This window comes from Bufo gargarizans, chromosome 3, assembly GCF_014858855.1.
Source record: "Bufo gargarizans isolate SCDJY-AF-19 chromosome 3, ASM1485885v1, whole genome shotgun sequence".
Classification (NCBI taxonomy): Eukaryota; Metazoa; Chordata; class Amphibia; order Anura; family Bufonidae; genus Bufo; species Bufo gargarizans.
This window is the reverse complement of record NC_058082.1, coordinates 17,463,033-17,490,256: the sequence shown is the minus strand read 5'-3', so window position 1 is coordinate 17,490,256 and position 27,224 is coordinate 17,463,033. Positions and strand designations below refer to the sequence as shown.

Here is a 27,224-nt window from a genome sequence, read left to right as displayed (position 1 = left end):
AATGCCCCTGAAGCGCATCAGGGTCCAACCAGGTTGAAACGGCCTGATGCGTGTCAGACAACCGATGTACCTGCTGCGTGGCAGGACAGTGAAAAGCACCTGATGCGTGTCAGGAATATACAAAAATAACATGAGAAAAACCCGTCCCTGATGTGTGTCAGGGCGGTAAATGAACCTGATGCGTGTCAGGAAAATAAAACATGAACTGCTGCGTGGCAGACAAAAGAACGAATGAACCTGATACGTGTCAGGGAAAAGAAATGACATGAATCTGCTGTGTGGCATACAAATGACCGGATAAAACCTGATGCGTGTCAGGACAATAAAAAGGCAAGAATCTGCTGCGTGGCAGACAATTACTGAATGAACCTGATGCGTGTCAGGAAAAATGACATGAATCTGCTGCGTGGCAGACAAACTACCGAATAAGACCGATGCGTCTCTGGAAAATAACATGACATGAATCAGCTGCGTGGCAAACAAATGACCGATGCGTCTCTGGAAAATGACATAACATGAATCTGCTGTGCGGCAGACAAACGACAGGACAAGACCCGACCGTCCCAGTAATAATAATGACGTGAATCTGCCGCGTGTCAGACAGACGACCAGATGACCCTGATGCGTTGAACCGGATTTTTTTTTTTTTTTTTTTCACTGCTGCACATCTTTCCCGGGCTAGTACTACTACTGGGGACGTCTGCAAAGGCCTATTGTGTCTGACCTAGCAGGAAATAAGTTGTCCCATGCCACCATCTATATGCAGGCTGTGGTTACTACAGAATAATGGCTGGGGCTACTAGTGGGGACGTCTTGCTGCAGGTGATTTATGGAGTTGGTATCATCTTTAAAGGGCTTCTGTCACCCCACTAAACGTTTTTTTTTGTTTACTTATAATCCCTATACTGCGATTTATGCATACATAATCTAATTAATAATTTCGGTACAGTAGATTCTGTTAAAAACGTACTTTTAAAATATGCAAATTACCTTGCTACCAGCAATTAGGGCGGCTACTTGCTGGTAGCAGCCGCATCCTTCTATCCTAAAGACGCCCCCTCCGCAACGCCCCCTCCGCATGTTGATTGACAGGGCCAGTGAACGGGATCGTCCTCTGGCTAGCCCTGTCTGCTATCAAGATCTCGTGCCTGCGCAGTAACGGTATTCAGTCGGCGCAGGCGCACTGAGAGGCAGCCACTTGCTCGGCCGCTCCATCCTCAATGCGCCTGCGCTGATAATGTCATCGAGTACACCCGTCTCCTCCAGGTGTACTCGATGACGTCATCAGCGCAGGCTCCCATTAGGGAACTTCCGTTTTTAAAAGTTCCCTAATGGACTGTAGTGGACTGTAGCATGGATTGGTCCCTAAACTATGCAACTACAGGTCCCAGAATAATAGGAAAACAAAGGTAAATGCTGCCGATGCTGTGGGCAGATTCTGAGCTAACCGCCCGGAAGACGCGGCCGGTGTTGCTCAGGAGACCAAGCGGGAGGCTGGGTCCAAGTATCGCGAGAGGATGGCGAACGGAATACACTGAAAGAAACGGGTGCCGAGGCTCCCAGAACGGGGAGCAGCTAAAGGCGCCGCAAGCTTACCAGATGGGCGAGATGATGGTAACGGCAGTGCGACTCAGGCGGCAGTGTGAACCGGGCAGCAGCGAAGTTCAGGCAGCAGCGAAGTTCAGGCGGAAGCGAGGTCGGGAGAGCGGCGGCGTGCGCAGGAGACCCGGAACTCAGAAGGGACGTCACGTAAGAGCGCGCCGTCCATGATGGGAGAGCGAGTCGGCGCCAAATAGGCCCCTCCCACAAACACAGGCTGAGCGTCAGCCTTAACTACATGTGGGAGTTTAAGCACAAACATAGGCTCTATTGCCCAGTAATTTGCTGGTGCACAAGCTTATCTTCCACCTAACCACGTTGCCGGCAGTGCAGTTTCGGCAGCACTTAGGAATTCTACTTCCTTTCGGGAACTGATGGTGGGCACATGCCCTCTTTGGAAGATGCCAGCTATATTGCTCCCAAAAAGCCATTCCTTCCTTGTACCGTCATGTGGCAGAGAACATGGGCAGCTCCTTGCAATTCTCGCAGTGTGGCAAGGTGCACGCCACCATAGACATATGGAGCTGCTGTTACAGGTAGGTACATGCCTTTCATGGCCCACTGGGTAAATATTTTATCTGGTGAGGCAGCACCGCACCAAAAAGGCCACGTTTGTGTTGGTCTCGTTTCCACACCAGCTGCTTATCCACCTCCTCCTCATTGGACACCCCCCCCCCCCCCAGCTGTAGGGCACAGGGTCACTCCCACTCCCTCCTATCATATGTGTAAAATGAAGTGTTTCCATGTGGTGTTAGAGCTGATCAGCCTGGGCGGGAGTAACCACACTGCCGATCACTTGGTAAAGTGCATCAAGCAGCAAATATCCTGTCAGCTGTCTCCCCGCCAACTCCAACTGGGCATGGTGCTCAGTGACATAGGCCGCACCTTCATGGCTGTACTGTATTTGGGGAAACGACACATGCTCCCTGCATGGCGCACATGATCAATTTAGTCATGCAACGCTTTGTGAAAAAGTACACTGGCTTACAGAAGGTTCTGGCCATGTCCAGGAGACCGTCCTTGCATTTCAGCCATTGTTATATGGTATGGAGCGTCCTCCTGGACTTGCAGTAACAAAATGGTATGCCATCACTCGGCTAAATCCGCTAAGTTCTAACTCCCTGGAATTCCACATTGTAGATGCTAGAGCGTATGTACAAGCCGCGTAAAGTGGTGAATGATTTTGTCCCTGGATAACCATACTTTTAATCCATTGCTATCAAAGAAAATGGGGGAATGTTTTCCTCCCTCCAAAAGGAAGGCCAAATTACTTTATTACCAGGAAGCACTGTGTACGCAATCTGTCACAGCTATTGGCGAGCAGACACCTGCTGCCCACGTGTCTGGTGCCCCTCTTCATTCCCCCTGCAGAGTCTCCTACCTCCCGTTGCCACTGCTACCACAAGTAGAAGAAGCCTCAGCAGCAGCAGGTTCAGTATCATCTACATGATGGAGTAAATTTTCCATGTACTGTACCAGGTTGACGCAAATCAGCAGACATATCGCCTCAATGCCCAGGTTCAGTTCTACTCTGGCCTTTCGATGGCACATACACTGTTCGCTGACTTCATGGGCTGCTGAGCAGGCAGACCGGAACACTAGCCCCAACTTGCCCAGTACATTGTCTCCGATCTCGCTTATCCAGCCTCCAGTGTCATTTCAGAGATGTTTTTCAGCACAGAAGGGGGTGCGGTGACACCCAAATGGACTAAGTTGTCTTCCGCCAGTGTCCAAAACATAATTTTTCTGAAATATAAAAAAGGCATGGATCTGTGAGGATTTTCACACTCCTCCGGCTGAGGACAATGAATAGATCTGCCCTTGTTGACCGTGCCCCATCGTGCCTCAGCCTCTGTCTGCCTGCCTACCATCATGTCCTGTACCATATGGCTGGTGCTGCTGCTGCCACCGCCGGAGCTGCTGTTCTCTGCTGTTAATCCTCTACTGTCATTTCCATTACCAGTACTGCCACTTCCATTACCAGTACTGCCACTTCCATTACCAGTACTGCCACTAATTACCAGTACTGCCACTAATTACCTGTACTACCACTACCATCACCAGTACTGCCACTACCATTACCAGTACTGCCACTTCCATTACCAGTACTGCCACTTCCATTACCAGTACTGCCACTTCCATTACCAGTACTGCCACTACCATTACCAGTACTGCCACTAATTACCTGTACTGCCACTACCATTACCAGTACTGACACTTTTATTGCCAGAACTGCCACTACCATTACCAGTACGGTCACTTCCATTACCAGAATGCCACTACCATTACTTTTAATGCCACTACCATTACCAGTACTGCCACTACCATTACCAGTACTGCCACTACCATTACCAGTACTGCCACTACCATTACCAGTACTGCCACTACCATTACCAGTACGGTCACTTCCATTACCCGTACTGCCACTACCATTACCCGTACTGCCACTACCATTACCTCTACACAGTCACCACTATTGCCACTACTACTACCCCTTAACAGCCACACACAAATACTGCTTTGTCTGATCCATGCTGTGCTGCTACTGCTGCCTCTACTATTGCAGCTGATGCCACTGTTACTCTACCCTTTCCACATCCAAACTGCGCTGCTTCTACTTCCAATTCAAAGAGAGAATTTTTCTAGGCTCGTTCAGAACAAGCCATTTTTTCATTGCTTCTCTTACCCAAATAAATGTAATAAAACGTGATCAAAAAGTCACACACACTTCAAAATGGTATCAATAAAAACTACAGATTGTCCCACAAAATGAGCACCCCCCCCCCCCCCCCACACACACACACAGCTCAGTAGATATAACTCAAAAAAACTTATGGGGTCAGAATATGTTGATGTAAAAATTTACAATAGCCCAGCATAAATTTACATCAGCGGCCGAGCATTTAAATATGAGGTCCGCTGGAGCGTGCAGCAGGCACCATAGCCACCGGGTGTCTTCTGTTTTAAACTGAAGACACCCGGGACTAATGTCCACTGCTGGCGTTAATGCCATTTGTGGACTTTTAACCCTTCAGATGCCCTATCGGGGTTCAGAGGAGCCGGATTGTATGTGCAGCAGTCCCTGTCCTCCTGCTGCACATTAGTTCCAATTGAGCCCCTGCCTGTGGCAGAGCTCTATAGGAAGATAGTAAATAGAGATGAGCGATTTTCATACTTTAAGATTTGTTCACTCTTCGTTTGGTGGTAAAAGCAGAATTGAGTTATCGATTCTGTTACCACGGACCATAACGCAATTCTATGACGGAATACATAACAGAATGCCTTCCGTTATTCATTCCGTCGTAATAGAAGTCTATGGGCTGCAAAACGTATCTGTCCCGCTTCCGTTATGCAGGGAAGTCCTCTCCTGATCCCGAGTCCTCTCCTGCATAACGGAAACAGGACGGATCCGCTATACAGGCCATAGACTTCTATTATGATGGAATGAATAATGGATGGCCTCTAAAGGCATTCAGCCATAGAATTGCGTTATGGTCCGTGGTAAGGGAATCCATAACGCAATTCTGCTCTTACCACCAAACGAAGCGCAAATAAATTTTATAACATGAAATTCGCTCATCTCTAATAGTAAACGTCTCATCTACTCTAAGGCTAATGCACAGGAGTCTATGAGAGAAGCAATCTGATGACTGCTGATATAGTTCCTTATGGGAAGTATAAAAAGGTGTAACAATGTTTTTAATTAGAAAAAAAAGACCGAAAAAGTTAAATCACCCCCCGTTCCCCCAAATGTAAATAAAAATATGTAAACAATAAAATAAAATACACATCATAGGCATCGCCGTGTGCGAAAACATCAAAATATAATATTTTTCCCATACGGCAAACGGTGAAACAGAGTCAAAAGTCAAAATTTGCAGTTTTTTGTTGCTTCACCTCCCTCAAAAACTTAAATAAATAGTGATCAAAAAGTCATACACAGCCCAAAATGGTATTATTGAAAAGTACAGATTGCAGAGGAAATAATTAGAGGTCAGTTTTACCGCATAAGAAATGGCATTAAAAAAGAAAAAACATAAAACTGCGGTGGAATGGTGTTTTTTTATAATTCCACCCCATTTGGATTTTTTTTCCTGCTTCCCACCACATTTTATGCAACCATTTATGGTGCCATTAGAAAATGCATCTTGTCCCACAAAAAACAAGCCCTCGTACGGCTACGAGAATGAAAAAAAGGCTGGGAGTAAAAGTCAAAAATAAAAAAATTGAAAATGTCCTGGTCGTTAAAGGGACAAACACCCCACCTTCAGGAAGGAGATAACGCCAGGGCGCAATGCCGATAGGCCCCACGTCCCTACTCCCTAAGAAGCCACCGTCAGTGGGACTAGTTGCCAGGGTGATGGACTGATGCTGACGGATTGTAGATCTTACGTCCTGGTCACTTACCCCCCAGGTAGGCACAGTTGTAATAGCTGCACTTTTTATGAGTGCTCTGCAGGGTGGTATTTCTCTTCTCCTCATTATAATCGGTGACCTGAAACACTTCATTCCCTGGAACAATCACTATGTCATTCCGTAGAAGATACGAGAAGTTCAGTAATTTCGCCCCAAAGCAGGTGATAAAGGATAATGTAATGCTTCTATTTTCTTCCAATCCAATGTTAGTTAAGGTATTAATATATAATCCCAGTCTTACTGGGGCCTGAGGGTCAGATGGCGGCTTAAACAGAAGCTCTGGGAAACTCCTCTGTGTGTACAGTGGTTTTCCATCACACCCAGGTTGAAGCAAATTGAAAGCTCTGGTAATATAGAAATGCAGTGAATGGAACCTGAAGGTCTTGGGATTTTTACTATATATTTGTATATCCCTATCCAGAAGTTTGCTAACAGAGAAATTCTGAACTGAGAAGACTATTAATGCGATCCCGTATTCATCCTTAAAACCGTCAGGAAGACGTCCCAGCAAATGTTTTTCTTTTTTCCATAAATCAGATGCAATATTCCAGGAAACATTAAGGTCACGTGTCTTCATTCTTTCCTTCCTCAGTAATCCTGGAGCTATAGACTCCATTTTCTCAGTGCATCCGATGTATTGGTCATCAAATGAACCCTCAAACATTTCCAAGTCGTAAATGATGCAGAAGACCTGCAAAATCCAAAAACATAAGTCAAAGACATAAAGACAGAGCAGAGGGGGAAGAAATCAACAAGAAATTTAAAAAAAAAGCTCTGGGTCGTGTTACCAAACCTTGCAGCATGACCACAGCGCTCCTTGATGTTCTCCTGGAGCCGGTGGGCAGTTTAGGTAGGTGCAGGCGGTGCGATGATGCAGACTGGAAGAGGCCTGTGTCCTGCACCAAATCACTGACAACCGCAGAGGGGTAAGTATTTGTGCTTAGAATTTGTATTTGGCAGTAGGCTGTTAGGCCAGGTTGAGATTAAGGGAGCAACCCCAGCCAGAAGCTGCACCTCTTATCCCTGACCTGGCTGCACCACCAACACTACGGGTGGGCCAGATAAACAATTCAGTGTTGACCTTCAACCCTAAGGTGCAACCCTACGTACTGCCCTGGAAGCAGCCTCATGCACCTTCTGTTTGCCTGCCAGAGCCCTTTCAGCCGGAGGTTTTGAACCCCTTTGCATCGGCTAGGGATTCCGGCTTGCAGCATGTCACAGCTGCATTCTCCAGGCTGTCTGCACAGCCAGTACCTACAACCACCACCAGAGGTCAGTGGCGTACTGCTGCAACTATGAGCTACCAGAGGCAAGAGCCCCCCCTAATGGGCTTCTGTAGCTCAAGCAGCGAGGAGGACATGGATGCCCTCCTCTAAATGCATTTTTCTTTAAAATAATGACATTTGGGAGCCACGTCGTGGACTATTCCTGACGGGTGAGGACCCGTTGGCATTGTGTGCTTTTAACATTTTCTATTTTCAGGTTGCCCTATTTTGTCCTCACCCTGATGGTCATGAGCTCTAAGGACTCCCCCCATCAGCATTTAACCCCTCATGTCCAAGTTCATTGTTTTAGCCCCTTTCTCAGGTTACTTGATAGCCTTATGGAACTACGGTTCTAAATATGCTGCTTTTATAACATTTTATACCTCCTTGGATTACAATTAACTCTTTTATCCCTGTGGATTACAATTGACTTTTTACCTGTTTCCAGAGGCTTCAACTTCAAACACTTCTAGTCAAAGGACTCAAGTTATTTTTGAGCCTACCCTTAATAAATTGCACTATTTTATTTAAAATGTTCACCGCAACATAAAAGATTGCACCCAAAGAAAAGACTCAAAAGATACCTGAGCTCTTTGTGATTTCATACTGTGATATTTTTGCACTAGTTACCAGTTTACCTGTTATGCAACGTTTAAGATAACCTGCCCATTGTGTGTATTCTCCCCTAGGTGCCGCAATGTGACCTTCCTGCACTATTTGTGACATTTGCACTTACCAATGTAGCAACTTACTCTTGTGTGCCTTATTTGACAGCTCTTGTTCTCTCCTTCCTTTATATGAACTGCCTTTATGCGGATGCTTAAAACTAATGGCCTACTCTTAGTGCACAGGTAGGACCAAGTGGTAAGTCCCGGCAGGTCCAGTAACTACATGGGTAACCCCGCTGCTTTGGGAATCGTTAGAAGCCATAGACCGCTTTATCCTGTTTGTTTCATGTTCAGGATTGTTCCAATCCCGTGGTGTCTCATTTCCAGGAGATCCATGGGATTGTAATACCCTCCTCCTGTGACATTGCCAGAAGAGCATGGAGACTAAAAATACCTCCCCTTCTGAGCCGATGCCTAAGGTATGGTACCTCAAGCCTTAGAGCCATATTTTAGCTACCCCATAGTCACCATAGTGATCGTGCTTTAAGCCAAATTTCTCAGGCTTTGGTGCATGAAAGGGAATACAGGATAAAGCCACCCTTTAATTTGTGGGCATTCCATACATAATGGTGGGACTACAGAGTAAAGACCCCCCCCATGCTTTCTTAGGTGTTTTAGGGCCAGAACACTACAAAGTCAGTCAGTAATGTTTGCTTAGTGCAGTATTAGGTTCACTGGTTATACCAAGAGAGGGAAACTGTGTGTTGTACACCTTCCTCTAGCGGGCAGGAACCTGGGAGTAGTAAGAGGGTATATGTTTCTTCAAACTAAAAGTGACAGGTACCACGCCCCCTTTTATACAGATACCCCGCCCCTTTTATATTGATTGATATTGTTTGATATAAAATTTATAGTGTTTGATATAAAGTTTATATCACTTGATATTGTTTGATATAAAGTTTATATCGCTTGATATAAATTTTATATCGCTTGATATTGCTTGATATTAAGTTTATATTGCCTTATATTGTTTGATATAAAGAGTATTCGTCCATTAAGGTCTTACCACTTCTGCCAGCTTCTTACTAAAGATGGCAACATCCTCCCAGACATTCTTCTCAGATTACTGTTAGTGCTAAAACAGGATGTTGAGCTTTTTGAGAGACTCACGACAGCTTACTACAGATGGTGAAATCTAATGTCCGGCAGTTATAAATTAAAATAAATAAATAAATAAGAGAGACATCAACTAATGAATGTGCTAATAGTTGCAACATGTGTTTTACAACAGGATCCGCCTATATAAACAGGACACAGTCTGTGCATGGTTAGCACAGAGATACGTATCCCCGTACATGCATAGGTCTATCCAACTATCTGTCTATATCCAGCTATCTGTTATCTATCTATGTATCTATACATCCATATACCCCATCTATCTAAATTCTATCTATCCTTCTATCTATCTATTATTTATCTATCTTTCTAGCTACCTATCTATAGTCTATCTATCCATCTATCTGTTTTCTATCTACTTATCTATAGTCTATTTTTCCATCTATCTGTCTATTATCTATCTATCTATCTATCTATCTATCAATTATCTATTTTTCTATCTACCTATCTATAGTCTATCTTTAAATCTATCTGTTATCTATCTATCTTTCCATTTATCTATCTATCTATGTATCTATACAGCCATATACCCCATCTATTTAAAGTCTATCTATCAATTTATCTACATATCTATCCTTCTATCTAACAATTATCTATCTATCTTTCTATTTACCTATCTATATTCTATCTTTCCATCTATCTGTTATCTATCTATCCATTTATCTATCTATCAATCCATTTTTATCCAGACAACTGTCGATCTATCTATCTATCTATACATCTATCTTCTATCTATTCATTTCTCTATCCAACTATCAATCTATCCAGCTATCTGCTATATATCTATGTATCTATACATCCATATACCCCATCTATCTAAATACTATCAATTATCTATCTATCTAGCCATCTACCTGTTTTCTATCTATCAATTTATCTACATATTTATCCTTCTATCTATCAATTATCTATCTATCTACCTATCAATCTATATAACAATTTATCCATTTAACTATCTATCTTTCTAGCTATTTCTATCTATCCATTTTATCTATCAATCAATTTTTATCCAGACAACTGTCTATCTATCTATCTATCTATCTATCAAGCTATCGGTTATCTATCCATTTATCTATCCAACTATCTATTATCTATGTATATATACATCCATATACCCCATCTATCTAAATTCTATCTATCCTTCTATCTATCTTTCTATCTACCTATCTATAGTCTATCTAGCCATCTACCTGTTTTCTATCTATCAATTTATCTACATATCTATCCTTCTATCTATCAATTATCTATCTATCTACCTATCAATCTATATAACAATTTATCCATGTATCTATCTATCTTTCTATCTATTTCTATCTATCCATTTATCTATCTATCAATCCATTTTTATCCAGACAACTGTCTATCTATCTATCTATCTATCTTTCTATCTACTTATCTTTAGTCTATCTCCCCAGCTATCTATATTTATAGTGCTTGATATTAAAATTTATATTGCTAGATATTAAATTTATAGTGGTTGCTATTACAATTCTATATTGCTTGATACTAATTTTATATTGCTTGATATTAAATGTATATACTGTTGTGCACTGTCACAACCACCCCCCAAAACTATGTGTCAAAACACCTTAGAATTTCTCTGTGCCAAGTATCCCCACCACTCTGTGGCAATATACACTGCAATGTTGCAAAGTTGTATTCATTTAAAATGTTTACACAATACAAAATTTCAAAATTTCAAAATGAGCAATTTATCCGTATATCTATCGACCCCAATCTAACGTCTCAATAGATAAATATTTTATCTATCTATCTTTCTATCTATTTCTAACCATCTAGCTACTATACCATGGCTATCTATCAAACATCTATCTATTTACATTTCTATCTATCAAACACCTATTTATCTATCTATCTATCTAACTGGCTGTCATTCTATCTTTCTTACTATCTATTATCTATCTATCTATTATCTATCTTTCTATCTATTTTTTATTTATTTTTTTATTTAATTTTTTTATTGGGAAAACTACAAAACATTTACAATAAAAAAAGAATTTTTTTACAATCTCTCAATTCTTAGTGACCCAAATAGTTATATATAAATATATTCCGCTCATCTTTTCATGGTATTTATAGAAAAGAAAAGAAAACCCTCCCCTCCCTCCCTCCCAATTTGTGGTGCGTCAAAGTAGGACCCCTATATATGAAACAACCTGATCTCAGCTAACCAAACCTCCAACCACCCCATATCCTACTCCATTGGTATTCGTTTTCCCTCCGTCTATATAGAATTTTTTCATAGTTCTTTACTTTATCAATTAAATTTATCCATGTGTTTATGTCTGGAGTGGATCGGGCAAACCAGGTCCGGCTGATCAAAACTCTAGCCAACATCAGTATTCTGCTCAAAAAAATCTTTTGATGGTTATGATTTTTTAGTTTGGAGAGATCATTAAGAACAAATACTTGTGGTTCAAAAGGAATTCGAATTTTTAGTTTACACATAATACAGTTATTGATACCATTCCAGTAGTTTATAAGTTCTGGACAGGTCCATATCATATGGAGGAAATCTGCTCCAACAGTATCACATTTGGGACAGTTGGACGTGTCTCTTAACCCACATTTGTTCATCCACAAATGGAGTAATATATAATCTGTGGCAGATATAAAATTGTATTAGAACATGGTTAAAGTTCTGGGATAGTGAAGTTAAATTCCCAAAAATATTCTCCCACCCTTCTATTTGTAAATTCGGACAATCCACCTCCCACAATTTTTGTCCTGGTGAGTGTATATCACTAAACCGTACCTTAAGTAATAACTTATATATATTTGAAATTTTTATTCTAGAAAGTGTACCCCCTACCCAATCATTCAAAAAGGATAAATTATCTATATCCAACATCCGCTTATCATCCAAACTTGATAATACAGAACGCAATTGGAAATACCTAAACCATGAAAAAATTTTTATATTTTGTGTCATTTCTGTATAAGGTTTAATTTCTCTATCTTTAACTACCTGTGAAATATATAAAATTTTATTTTTCTGCCAAAATGTGTCGGCTGCAATTTCATCCAGCCTTTGTAAATACAAATTATGCCAAAGAGGCGTAAATGTGAGTGAACCCTTAACCTTCAACCATGTCCTAGTTGTAGCCCACACCTTAAGGAGTAGTTTTATAGTCTCTCTATAGCCTTGCTCATAACTCTTCAATAGGCCAGATTCCAACAAGGAAAAAATATTATTGTGAGCGTGACTAGTTACCAACTTCCCCAGAAGTGCGCTATGCTCTGATTCGTAGCATCTCAGTAGCTGGGCTGCAATAAAGTACCCCTTAAAATAGGGGAGGTTTAAACCCCCGCACTCCACTGATCTATACAGGTACTCCAGCTTAATTCGAACTCGCTTTCTTCCTCATATTAGATCATTAATTAGTCTCTCCATAAGTTTAAAATGTTTATCTTGTATCCAAATAGGTGTATTCCTGAGCACATAAAGAAATTGTGGTAGTATCACCATTTTAACTAGTGAAACTCGATCAGCTCTAGATAAGGGAAGTTTCAACCAGATTCCTATTTTAGCTCTGATCTTTACCATTATGGGGATCAGATTGAGTTCTACAAAATTTTCGACCCGAGGCGATATAGTCAAACCCAAATATTGAAAAGTATCAACAATATCCAACCGTGTAGCAGGAACCTCTTTCTGTGGCAGGGGGTCTATTGGGAGCAAGCTGGTCTTAGCCCAGTTTATAAGAAGACCAGACACCTCACCAAATAATTTAACCATTTGAATAATCCTAGGGAGAGTGGTTTCCGTATGATCTATAAAAAACAGGACATCATCTGCATATAATGAGATACGGTCTTGTGTTCCTAACGTACCAAATCCTTTGACCTCATCGTCCTGCCTGATGGCCATCGCAAGGGGTTCGATATATATATCAAATAATAAGGGAGATAATGGGCAACCCTGACGGGTGCCTCTGTTTAGCTCGATACTACCACTCAAGATTCCATTAAGACTCAATTTAGCCCTTGGAGATCCATACAACAACCTAAGAGTGCGTATAAACCTCTCTCCAAAGCCCATCCTAACAAGAACCTTCCAGAGAAAACGCCACTCCACCCTGTCAAAGGCCTTAGAGGCATCCAATGACAGGATGGAGCGGGCGGTCCCCCCAGGGGCCTGGATATTAGAAAATAGCCGATGTAAATTATGATGTGTACCCTTGTTTTTAATAAAACCGCTCTGATCCGGATGGACTATGGAGGAGATGACCCCAGAAAGCCTTGTAGCAAGGACCCTCGCCAAAAGCTTTACATCTGCATTAAGCAGTGAAATTGGTCTATAAGATTCTAAATCTAGAGGGTCCTTGCCTTTTTTTGGAATTAGTATCACTGTAGCCTCCATCATTGAATCTGGCAACATCCCATCCTTCATTGATTCAGTAAAAACCTCCAGTAATCTAGGAAAAATACAGTCCCCATATTTACTATAAAGTTCATATGGAAGGCCGTCTAAACCAGGAGTAGAATTGGCTGAACATAATTTAATAGCTCCCTCAAGTTCCTGAATTGAGACCTCCAATTCTAATGCTTTCTTTTGCGTCTCAGTGATAGTTGAGAAGTTGATCCTATCTAGATATAAATCTATCTTATCGTCTGTAATATTAGAATCAGCCTTATACAGATCAAGAAAATAATCAAAAAAGGCCTTCTCCACCGGACCCTGTCCAGTAACTATCCTACCATCCCTCACTCGAACCTTGTCTATATGTTTTTTGGGTTGTTGATTGGAGATTACTCTAGAGAGGAGCTTACCGGGTCGCCCAGACTCTGTAAAGTATTTTTGCCCTTTAAAGAAGAGATTCTGTTGAGCTTTATCCAGTAAAAAATTAGCATATATTTGTGTGGCTTTTTGCATATTTTCCCTATTATTCTCCGTCTTATTTATATGGAAGGATTCTGTCGCTGACATTACATGTTTTTCTAAATTTTTCTGTTTTTTTCCATATTCTCTTCTAAGATTCGTAATATTACTAACCATCAATCCCCTCATGTACGCCTTAAAGGTATCCCATACCACTTGAATTTTTGCTGAGCCGTAATTAATATCCCAGAATCGGCCTATTTCATTTCAAATTATTTCATGTGTCTTTATGACTGATAGCCAGTAAGGGTTTAGTCTAAAGGGAGGTTTTGATGTATATCTTTCCTGAGACAAGCATAGTTCAAATACTAACGGGGAGTGATCAGATATTGACCTTGTTTCATATTTCATTCGTTTTATCAATTTCACATATTTGCTATTTATCAGTACCAGGTCTATTCTGGACAGTGATTTGCCTGCTTTACTAAAGCATGAAAAAACCCTTTTCCCCTGTCCCAGAAACTCCCAAGCGTCCTCAAATCCAGCCTCCAGGCAAAACCGTGCGAGGGGAGACCCCTGGACCGGGCTGTCACTCCTAACAGTCATAGAGACCCTGTCACATAGAGGATCGATGACACAGTTAAAATCGCCAATAATCAATGTTGGACATTCTGGCCATCTATCCATGAATAATAGAAGGGAATTAAGAACCAAAAGAGAAAATGGCGGAGGGATATAAACAAAGGCCAGAATGCATAACTCTCCCCCTAACCTGCAATATAGAAAAATAAATCTTCCCTGTTGGTCGACAGAGGATGCCTCACAAACGAAATCAATAAGTCTATGTATCAAAACCGTAACACCTCTCGAGTAGTTGGAGAGGGTAGAATGATACGTGTGCACAGCCCATCCCCTGTCGACCACCCTAGTGGTCTCCTCAGTAAGATGGGTCTCTAGCAGGCATACTATTGCTGGTAAATGGGCCTGAGTCAGGTCAAAAACCGCTTGTCTCTTACCTTTTTCCCCCAAACCACGTACATTCCAAGAAAAAATTCTAATCATCGTCATCTACAATGGTTAAGTGGAGGATCAGGAGAGAGGGAAAAAGGAAAAAACAAGAGAAGGAAAAAAAAAGAAAATAGCAAACTGAGAAAAGGGGAACCATGCCCACTTTGACGCACCACAACCCAACCCCACCCCCCCTCACCCCCCTCCCACATGCAATCCACCACATATTGTAGTAGATTTCTTTCCTATGACCAACCCTCGACCCTCCCCCCACTCAGCCACCCCCACACCGCGATTAAGAAGCAAAGAAAACTATTTTTTTGGGGGTATAAGCCCCTTATAATACTAATTATTCCCGCCCGATCGTAACCCAATTGAGTCATCGATTGTTTCGCTCTAGCCAATCCGTGGCTTCTTCTGAGGTATCAAAAAAAAAGATTTTATCTTCAAAAACAATCCGCAATTTGGCCGGGAATATAAGAGAATATTTAATATCCCTTTCTCTTAGCTTCTTTTTAACAGTCATAAATGTACGTCTCTTTTCTTGTATTTCTTTCGAAAAATCAGGAAAAAAGGCCAGTCTAATCCCATTATACAGAACCGGTGAGGATTCCCTCGCCCTTCTCAGGAGGACATCTCTGTCCCCTGTAGTCAGTAGCTTAGCAAGGATTGACCGAGGTTGTCTCCCTGGAATTGGTTTTCCTCCTGGGACCCGATGGGCTCTTTCAATCATAAAAAGAGGAGAGAATGACTCTTTACCAAAGTTCTCAAGAATTAATTTCTGTACAAATTCGGTTGGTTTTTTTTCTTCCTCACCCTCTGGGATCCCTATTATTCTCACATTATATCTTCGTGACCTATCCTCCAGGTCCACTGCCTTTTTCTTCAAGAGATTATATTCCACTTTAAGTGTAGAAACTTCCGTATTTATTTTTTTGGATTCCTTCTGTATTAGGGTGACAGAACTTTCAAGGGTGTTGACTCTGTCTCGCATTTTGGACAATTCATCTTTTATTAGTCCCACATCAACTTGAATAAATCCAAGTTGGGTTGTAACCACCTGTATTAGGTCCCCGTTCTGTTTAACCGCTAGGAGTATTTCTTCCAGCGGTGAAGAGTTATCATTAGGGATTGCTTCCCCCATTATTCCATCTTCCTCTTCAGGGTATCTAGCGCCTTTTTGTATTTCTAGGTCTGTTACCTCTGATTCATAATTTTTTTTTTCCAAAAACTCCTTTTGTCCACCCCTCGTATTGACCCTTGGGGACTTCAGAAACTGGTCCAATTTTGTTGGTTCAGCACCTTTGGACCCATGTTTCTGACCTGATAGATCAGTCGAACGCCTAAAGGCTTTTGGGCCCATAGCTTATTCCTCTTTATTCCTTTTTTTAAAATATTTTTATTTTTTTTTTATTTTTTTGGAGTATTTATTTTGTTTTGTTTTTTTGTTTTTTTTTTCCCCCTTATTCCACCTCCTTCTCTCCTTTAAATATATATCTTTTCTTCTTTGCTCTCCTTCTTTCTCTTTTTTTTTTTTTTTTACTTTACTTTTTCTTTTTTTTTTTTTTTTTCCTTTTTCCTTATCCCCCTTTCCCTTTTTTTTTTTTTTATAGTGCCTTCTTCTTAATTCTGTTTCTCTTCTCTTCTTTTTTTTTTTTTTTTGTGTCCACTCTTCTTTATACTCTTTCCCCTCTTATTATTATATATATATTTTTTTTTTCCCCTCTCCACCTTATACTTTAAACTTTAGAGTTCACTTTCTTGTAATCATGTGCAATCATGTGCAATTATGTCAAACTCCGTTCAAGGTTAGTTGGAGTCAGCAATCGTGAGGAGGTTAGTCACTAAAGAAGAGAAGCTTATCAGCTTATCATCTTCTCCAACAATCCATTAGGTGGGGGGAACAAAAATAGGGGGGGAACACAGAGGTTACTCACGGCACCAAAGGGGGGGTAGCAGTTCAGGCAGGAGCCGGAGGCACAGTCCACGGGGGTAAAGGAAAAAAGAACCTCCAGACAACAAACTGTTCACAACGACATGGTGGGCGATAAAGGAGGCAGGAGCGCAGAATCGGGAATGGCAGAATCAACAAGCAGCAGCATGCAGGCTTGGACAAAGAGCAGGAACCGGAGGCAGCCCCCACATCCGAACCAGCAGTCGATAACAGCGCCGCGGTTCAACAACGCTGATCACCCGTTCCCGGTCCCAGAGAGGGTGGATGGAGGATTCGGCACAGAGACGCCAGCATAATCGAAGCGGCAGCGGTGTAGCTGAGCAGCGGGGAAAGCCGGGAGCGCGACGTCCACTACGTCATCACGTCATCCTCGACACAAGTATCCCCACCACTCTGTGGCAATATACACTGCAATGTTGCAAAGTTGTATTCATTTAAAATGTTTACACAATACAAAATTTCAAAATTTCAAAATGAGCAATTTATCCGTATATCTATCGACCCCAATCTAACGTCTCAATAGATAAATATTTTATCTATCTATCTTTCTATCTATTTCTAACCATCTAGCTACTATACCATGGCTATCTATCAAACATCTATCTATTTACATTTCTATCTATCAAACACCTATTTATCTATCTATCTATCTATCTAACTGGCTGTCATTCTATCTTTCTTACTATCTATTATCTATCTATCTATTATCTATCTTTCTATCTATTTTTAACCATCTAGCTACTATAACATGGCTATCTAGCAAACATCTATCTATTTACATTTCTATCTATCAAACATCTATTTATCTATCTATCTATCTAACTGGCTGTCATTCTATCTTTCTTACTATCTATTATCTATCTTTCTATCTATCTATTATCTATCTTTCTATCTATTTTTAACCATCTAGCTACTATACCATGGCTATCTATCAAACATCTATCTATTTACATTTCTATCTATCAAACATCTATTTATCTTTCTACCTATCTAACTGTCTGTCTTTCTATCTATTATCTATCTTTCTATCTATTATCTATATGTCTTTCTATCTATTTAGCTATCTATTTATCTAGCTTCTAATATCTATCTAACTTCCCATCTTTCTATCTATTTTCCTATCAATCTATCCATTTATCTAACAATTTATCCATTGATCTGTCTTTCTATCTATCTTTCTATCAATTATTCTATCTATCCAGCTATCTAACAATTTATCCACTTATCTATCTATGATCAATTTATCCGTCTATCTGTGCCAATATAGACAGACAAACCCCACCACTCTGTCAATACACAATTTGAAATGTTTACACAATACAAAATTTCAAAAATGTTGTACAATATGCTGTAAAAATGTCAAAATGATCAATTTAGCCGTAAATCTAGCTATCCCAATCTAACGTTTCAATAGATAAATATTTTATCTATCTACCTATCAATCTATATAACAATTTATCAATTTATCTATCTATCTTTCTATCTATTTCTAATCATCTAGCTACTATAAGGCTGAGTTCACACGAGCGTGACAGATTTGGTCCGGATGCGTTCAGGGTGCGTTCAGTTAAACTCGCACCATTTTGCAAGCAAGTTCAGTCAGTTTTGGATGCAATTGCGTTTAGTTGTTCAGTTTTTTCCGCGCGGGTGCAATGCGTTTTGATGCGTTTTTCACGCGCGTGATAAAAAACTGAAGGTTTACAAACAACATCTCTTAGCAACCATCAGTGAAAAACGCATCGCACCCGCACTTGCTTGCAGATGCAATGCGTTATTAACGCAGCCCCATTCACTTCTATGGAGCCAGGGCTGCGTGGAAAACACAGAATATAGAGCATGCTGCGATTTTAAAGCATTGCAGAAGTGATGCATGAAAAAAAACGCTCGTGTGCACAGCCCCATTGAAATGAATGGGTCAGGATTCAGTGCAGGTGCAATGCGTTCACCTACTGCATTGCACCCGCGTGGAAATCTCGCCCGTGTGAACGCAGCCTAACAGGGCTATCTATCAAACATCTATCTATTTACATTTCTATCTATCAAACATCTATTTATCTAGCTATCTAACTGGCTGTCATTCTATCTTTTCTTTCTATCTATCTTTCGAGCTATCTATCCATTTATCTAACAAATGTATCTTTCTATCTATCTAACTGTCTGTCTTTCGATCTATTTTGCCTAACAATCTATCCATTTATCTAACAATTTATCCATTTATCTAACAATTTATCCATTTATCTATCTATCTATCTATCTATTTCTAACCATCTAGCTACTATAACAGGGCTATCTATCAAACATTTATTTACCTTTCTATCAAACATCTATTTATCTTTCTACCTATCTAACTGTCTTTCTATCTATTATCTATCTAGCTTTCTTTCTATCTATTATCTATCCATCTTTCTATCTATTATCTATATGTCTTTCTATCTATTTTAGCTATCTATTTATCTAGCTTCTAATATCTATCTAACTTGCTATCGTTTTATCTATTTTCCTATCAATCTATCCATTTATCTAAGAATTTATCCATTGATATGTCTATCTATCTTTCTATTAATTTTTCTATCTATTGAATCTGTATTCCGCGCACTCTGTATGGAGACTGACTGTAGGGTTCCACCCCAATAGATCCAATAAGAATTCACAGCAGCCTTAGGTATCGATGCTTAGGCACATTTATTGATGTTAGTTTCACATGCGACAATATGTATAACGTTTCGGCATACCAATGCCTTCGTCAGATTCTACAGAAAGAGAATTTAAAGTCATATTAAACAAAAAGAAAACATAAAAGACATAATACATGACCAGTGATCATACAAAATGTACAAAGTCAAGTTCATTATGGCAAATACATCAGACGTTGCAGGAACATCAGTAGACAATAAAGGTTCAGGTAATTCGTATATCCGGTGCTGTAAGTCGTATACACACAAGCAAGGGGTCCAGACAGGCAAGGAGGTCTCTCATTGTAAAGCTAGACGGATAAAGCCTGTTGAAACTCATTCTGTCACTTTTATATTAAGGAAAATTAACAAAAAATCAGGCAAGTTCACATATGTAGTAAAGGCTATATAGCCACTTACCTATGCCACAAGGTGAGGGAGAAGACAAGATAGATGGACGCAGTGGAAATCAGCATGTGCATAGCATGCTTAGACTAAGGATGGCGTCTGAGGAGGCGAATGGTGGGCTGACATTTAAAAGAGCCGCCTATCGTCACGTGAGGCCGGCGCGATCCAAAACGCCGATGCGTTCCAGCTTGGAACGCATCGGGCGCATGCGCAGCGGAGGCGGAAGTACGTAACCGGAAATGAGGTGCCGAGGCCTGGGCAAATGACTGGTAACCAGGAAGACGGTGCATGGAACGCACCGTGGCCAGCAATGTGGGACAACTAGTGGCGATAACGGATAGGCAGCCATCATCATATGTCAGCCGTACTATCGCTATATAATAGTGGAATAAGGGTGAGAAATAGGAAAAGCGGAGAAAAGAAACAGTAAATCACAAGGAGAACAGAAAATAAGAACAAGGAAATAACGAAGTCCATTATAGCCCAGGTGGTACAGAAATAAGAGTAAATAGAGTAAACACCCTTATTCCACTATTATATAGCGATAGTACGGCTGACATATGATGATGGCTGCCTATCCGTTATCGCCACTAGTTGTCCCACATTGCTGGCCACGGTGCGTTCCATGCTGGAACGCACCGTCTTCCTGGTTACCAGTCATTTGCCCAGGCCTCGGCACGTCATTTCCGGTTATGCACTTCCGCCGCCACTGCGCATGCGCCCAATGCATTCCAAGCTGGAACGCATCGGAGTTTTGTATCGCACCGGCCTCACGTGACGATAGGCGGCTCTTTTAAATGTCAGCCCACCATTCACCTCCTCAGACGCCAGCCTTAGTCTAAGCATGCTATGCACATGCTGATTTCCACTGCGTCCATCTATCTTGTCTTCTCCCTCACCTTGCGGCATAGGTAAGTGGCTATATAGCCTTTACTACATATGTGAACTTGCCCTGATTTTTTGTTAATTTTCCTTAATATAAAAGTGACAGAATGAGTTTCAACAGGCTTTATCCGTCCAGCCTTACAATGAGAGACCTCCTTGCCTGTCTGGACCCCTTGCTTGTGTGTATACGACTTACAGCACCGGATATACGAATTACCTAAACCTTTATTGTCTACTGATGTTCCTGCAACGTCTGATGTATTTGCCATAATGAACTTGACTTTGTATGTCTTAGGACATCTGTGACAGTGCACAACAGTATATACATTTAATATCAAGCAATGTAAAATTAATATCAAGCAATATAAAATTGTAATAGCAACCACTATAAATCTAATATCCAGCAATATACATTTTAATATCAATCACTATAAATATAGATAGCTGGGGAGATAGACTAAAGATAAGTAGATAGAAAGATAGATAGATAGATAGATAGATAGATAGACAGTTGTCTGGATAAAAATGGATTGATAGATAGATAAATGGATAGATAGAAATAGATAGAAAGATAGATAGATAAATGGATAAATTGTTATATAGATTGATAGGTAAATAGATAGATAATTGATAGACAGAAGGATAGATATGTAGATAAATTGATAGATAGAAAACAGGTAGATGGCTAGATAGACTATAGATAGGTAGATAGAAAGATAGATAGATAGATAAAAGGATAGATAGAATTTAGATAGATGGGTATATGGATGTATTTATACATAAATAATAGATAGTTGGATAGATAAATGGATAGATAAAGGATAGCTAGCTAGATAGATAGATAGATAGATAGACAGTTGTCTGGATAAAAATGATTGATAGATAAAATGGATCGATATAAATAGCTAGAAAGAAAGATAGTTAAATGGATAAATTGTTATATAGATTGATAGGTAGATAGATAGATAATTCATAGATAGAAGGATAGATATGTAGATAAATTGAAAGATAGAAAACAGGTAGATGGCTAGATAGATAGATAATTGATAGAATTTAGATAGATGGGGTCTATGAATGTATAGATACATATAGATATAGCAGATAGCTGGATAGATAAATGGATAGATAGAAGATGGATGGATAGATAGAAAGATACAGTACAGACCAAAAGTTTGGACACACCTTCTCATTCACACACTGAAGGCATCAAAACTATGAATTAACACATGTGGAATTATATACATAACAAAAAAGTGTGAAACAACTGAAAATATGTCATATTCTAGGTTCTTCAAAGTAGCCACCTTTTGCTTTGATTACTGCTTTGCACACTCTTGGCATTCTCTTGATGAGCTTCAAGAGGTAGTCACCTGAAATGGTCTTCACTTCACAGGTGTGCCCTGTCAGGTTTAATAAGTGGGATTTCTTGCCTTATAAATGGGGTTGGGACCATCAGTTGCGTTGTGGAGAAGTCAGGCGGATACACAGCTGATAGTCCTACTGAATAGACTGTTAGAATTTGTATTATGGCAAGAAAAAAGCAGCTAAGTAAAGAAAAACGAGTGGCCATCATTACTTTAAGAAATGAAGGTCATTCAGTCCGAAAAATTGGGAAAACTTTGAAAGTGTCCCCAAGTGCAGTCACAAAAACCATCAAGCACTACAAAGAAACTGGCTCACATGCGGACCGCCCCAGGAAAGGAAGACCAAGAGTCACCTCTGCTGCGGAGGATAAGTTCATCCGAGTCACCAGCCTCAGAAATCGCAGGTTAACAGCAGCTCAGATTAGAGACCAGGTCAATGCCACACAGAGTTCTAGCAGCAGACACATCTCTAGAACAACTGTTAAGAGGAGACAGGCCTTCATGGTAGAATATCTGCTAGGAAACCACTGCTAAGGACAGGCAACAAGCAGAAGAGACTTGTTTGGGCTAAAGAACACAAGGAATGGACATTAGACCAGTGGAAATCTGGGCTTTGGTCTGATGAGTCCAAATTTGAGATCTTTGGTTCCAACCACCGTGTCTTTGTGCGGCGCAGAAAAGGTGGACGGATGGACTCTACATGCCTGGTTCCCACCGTGAAGCATGGAGGAGGAGGTGCAATGGTGTGTGGGTGCTTTGCTGGTGACACTGTTGGGGATTTATTCAAAATTGAAGGCATACTGAACCAGCATGGCTACCACAGCATCTTGCAGCGGCATGCTATTCCATCCGGTTTGCGTTTAGTTGGACCATCATTTATTTTTCAACAGGACAATGACCCCAAACACACCTCCAGGCTGTGTAAGGGCTATTTGACCATGAAGGAGAGTGGTGGGGTGCTGCGCCAGATAACCTGGCCTCCACAGTCACCGGACCTGAACCCAATCGAGATGATTTGGGGTGAGCTGGACCGCAGAGTGAAGGCAAAAAGGCCAACAAGTGCTAAGCATCTCTGGGAACTCCTTCAAGACTGTTGGAAGACCATTTCAGGTGACTACCTCTTGAAGCTCATCAAGAGAATGCCAAGAGTGTGAAAAGCAGTAATCAAAGCAAAAGGTGGCTACTTTGAAGAACCTAGAATATGACATATTTTCAGTTGTTTCACACTTTTTTGTTATGTATATAATTCCATATGTGTTAATTCATAGTTTTGATGCCTTCAGTGTGAATCTACAATTTTCATAGTCATGAAAATAAAGAAAACTCTTTGAATGAGAAGGTGCGTCCAAACTTTTGGTCTGTACTGTAGATAGATAGATAGATAGATAGTTGTCTGGATAAAAATGGATTGATAGATAGATAAATGGATAGATAGATAACAGATAGATGGAAAGATAGATAGATAATTGTTAGATGGAAGGATAGATAGGTAGATAAATTGATAGATAGACTTTAGATAGATGGGGTATATGTCTGTATAGATAGATAGATAGATAGATAGATAACAGATAGATGTAAAGATAGACTATAGATAGGTAGATAGAAATATAGATAAATGATAGATAGATAGATAGATGATAGATAGGATAGATAATAGATAGATAGATAATAGATAGATAGATGGAAAAATAGACTATAGATAAGTAGATAGAAAACAGATAGATGGATAGATAGACTATAGATAGGTAGCTAGAAAGATAGATAGATAATAGATAGATAGAAGGATAGATAGAATTTAGATAGATGGGGTATATGGATGTATAGATACATAGATAGATAACAGATAGCTGGATATAGACAGATAGTTGGATAGACCTATGCATGTACGGGGATACGTATCTCTGAGCTAACCATGCACAGACTGTGTCCTGTTTATATAGGCGGATCCTGTTGTAAAACACATGTTGCAACTATTAGCACATTCATTAGTTGATGTCTCTCTTATTGAGACTGTACCCTACGCACGCTGCAATTGGCGTCACGAACAAAAACTATAGACTTATATACCCATATTCCGGAACCACTGCATAATCTTGGCGTCCGTGTAACCTGTACCACGGTCCTGCTCATTGCATTTCCACATTTGCAGCCATGGATTCAAGCTGAAATCCGTTTCTAGTTCGCACAATGTTGTGTCGGCTCATGAGATCACTATTAGGAGATATCAGCGTCCTTCTCATTCATAAGGAGGTGCCCTCTGATAAGAAGTGTATAACGTTCTTCCTGTACCGTCATGTCTCCATAATTATGATGGCCACCACAAGCTTCCATGCACTATATGGGGAGGAGTATAGGGACACCTACACATTACACCGACAGGAGCTGTCCTCACATCCCTCTCAGAAGCATTACTATGGAGCTGCTCCACCCTTTGCTCTTCTATGAAGGCATTGGAGTCTGTCTGTGGGAATTTTTTGCCCATTGATGTAGAAGAGCATTTGTATATAGCTGCGGCTTTCTCCTCATTGGGAGCACATAGACATTCAGCTGAACTGAGAGTGTATATATATGGGGGAGTTGGGCGAGATGACCGTCAGAGGAACGATCGCTCAGCCAACAGCTACTGAGGGTTTATGGGCACCATTAGAGGTTTTATCTTTTGGATTTTTTTTTTTTTTTTTAGCCTTTTGTATTTCATATAACAGACTGCAATACTTCTGTACTGCCGTGTATTACTGTCTGTCATACTAGGCCTGTACATACTGTAGACATTGGGGCCTCTAGCTGCCATCAAACCTACTGGGACCCCGTAATCACATTGCAGGGGGGCTGAGGAGGTGACAGACGGAGGGTTCTCCACGTTTAACCACTTAGGCGCCATTGTTAATAGCAGTTTCGGCATCTGGGGGTTTACACTGTCAGGATCGGAGTTATTTACAATCGTGGCCATTACGTCCCTTTCCCAGTAATATTATAAATCTTATACCTGTAGAGATTTCAGGACAAACAGCCCGAGGCAGAAGAGAGGCAGCCGGGGACGAGACATCGGAGAAAGAGACCCTACAAGAAACACATCGGGTCACTAGAATAAAATGTCAGGAGGCTGAGGGGACAGGAGACAGGAGGGAAGGATAAGAGACAGACAAGAGGGAGAAGAGACAGAAGGGAAGGATAAGAGACAGACAAGAGGGAGAAGAGACAGAAGGGAAGGATAAGAGACAGACAAGAGGGAGAAGAGACAGAAGAGAATGATAAGAGACAGACAAGAGGAAGAAGAGACAGAAGAGAATGATAAGAGACAGACAAGAGGGAGAAGAGACAGAAGGGAAGGATAAGAGACAGACAAATGGGAGAAGAGACAGAAGGAAAGGACAAGAGACAGACAAGAGGGAGAAGAGACAGAAGAGAAGGATAAGAGACAGACAAGAGGAGGAAGAGACAGAAGGGAAGGATAAGAGACAGACAAGAGGGAGAAGAGACAGAAGGGAAAGATAAGAGACAGACAAGAGGGAGAAGAGACAGAAGAGAAGGATAAGAGACAGACAAGAGGGAGAAGAGACAGAAGAGAATGATAAGAGACAGACAAGAGGAAGAAGAGACAGAAGGGAAGGATAAGAGACAGACAAGAGGGAGAAGAGACAGAAGGGAAGGATAAGTGACAGACAAATGGGAGAAGAGACAGAAGGAAAGGACAAGAGACAGACAAGAGGGAGAAGAGACAGAAGAGAAGGATAAGAGACATACAAGAGGGAGAAGAGACAGAAGAGAAAGATAAGAGACAGACGAGAGGTAGAAGAGACAGAAGAGAATGATAAGAGACAGACAAGAGGGAGAAGAGACAAAAGGGAAGGATAAGAGACAGACAAATGGGAGAAGAGACAGAAGAGAAAGATACGAGACAGGTGAGAGGGAGAAGAGACAGAAGGGAAGGATAAGAGACAGACAAGAGGGAGAAGAGACAGAAGGGAAGAATAAAAGAACAAACAATAGGGAGAAGAGACAGAAGGTAAGGATAAGAGACAGAAGGGAAGGAAAATATACAGACAAGAGGGAGAAGAGACAGAAGGGAAAGATAAGAGACAGACAAGAGGGAGAAGAGACAGAAGAGAAGGATAAGAGACAGAATGGAAGAATAAGAGACAGAAGGGAAGGATAAGAGACAAACAAGAGGGAGAAGAGACAGAAGGGAAGGATAAGAGACAGACAAGAGGGAGAAGAGACAGAAGGGAAGAATAAGAGACAGACAAGAGGGAGAAGAGACAGAAGCGAAGGATAAGAGACAGACAAGAGGGAGAAGAGACAGAAGGGAATAATAAGAGACAGACAAGAGGGAGAAGAGACAGAAGAGAAGGATAAGAGACAGACAAGAGGGAGAAGAGACAGAAGGGAAGGATAAGAGACAGGGCTGCAGACAGTAAGCGACAGACAAGAGGGAGAAGAGACAGAAGAGAAGGGTAAGAGACAGGGCTGCAGACAGTAAGAGACAGGCTGAGGGTCTGCAGTTGATGGATTGTCCCCACTTACCCCTGGACCTGGTGCCCAGTGTCTTCTCAGTCTTCTCCTCCTCGGTCGCTGCTTCTCTGGATGATCAGGTAATGATGATGATCGGAGCTTCTCGTAGCTGAGACGTTATATTTATCCCTCAGTGTTACAGCTGGAGTCGTAATAACACTTCATGTCACCTGGGACACTTCTATACCAGACTGGCAGAAACAAGATCCAGCAGCCGGAGAAGACGGCGACAGCCACGAAAAGGTGACAGACGTCAGTTACCAGTATACTGTCACAATGTGAACCCCAGTCCTGTGGTCTGACTGTCGTCTAGATCAGTTACAGACACACAGCCTGCGGGATTGTCCTCTGTTTTCGATGCTTTATCTCCCCGATGTGCAGCTGTTTCCACATGTCTCCTGTTCGCACGGTGCTGCCAACATTCTTTTTCATTCCCTGTGCATTTTGTGTCAGGTATATTTGATGCAAGCCCCAGAAGAGTGGAGCGGAGGATAGGAGTGGTAGTGTCTCTGGT

At 41.1% G+C, this 27,224-nt stretch overlaps 1 protein-coding gene across 1 annotated transcript in view; it reads right to left on the bottom strand.

Moving 5' to 3' along the window:
* The window catches only part of LOC122931324 (ecto-ADP-ribosyltransferase 5-like), a 34,554-nt gene extending 7,703 nt beyond the window's left edge, over positions 1–26,851 (bottom strand). The window contains exons 1-3 of the mRNA XM_044285389.1: positions 26,723–26,851; positions 25,185–25,258; positions 6,007–6,706 (exon numbers count right to left, since the gene is read on the bottom strand). Coding sequence (XP_044141324.1) covers positions 6,007–6,706; positions 25,185–25,244 — 760 coding nt within the window. The 5' untranslated portion in view covers positions 25,245–25,258; positions 26,723–26,851. The remainder of the gene's footprint in view (positions 1–6,006; positions 6,707–25,184; positions 25,259–26,722) is intronic.
* Between the last annotated feature and the right edge of the window lie 373 nt (positions 26,852–27,224).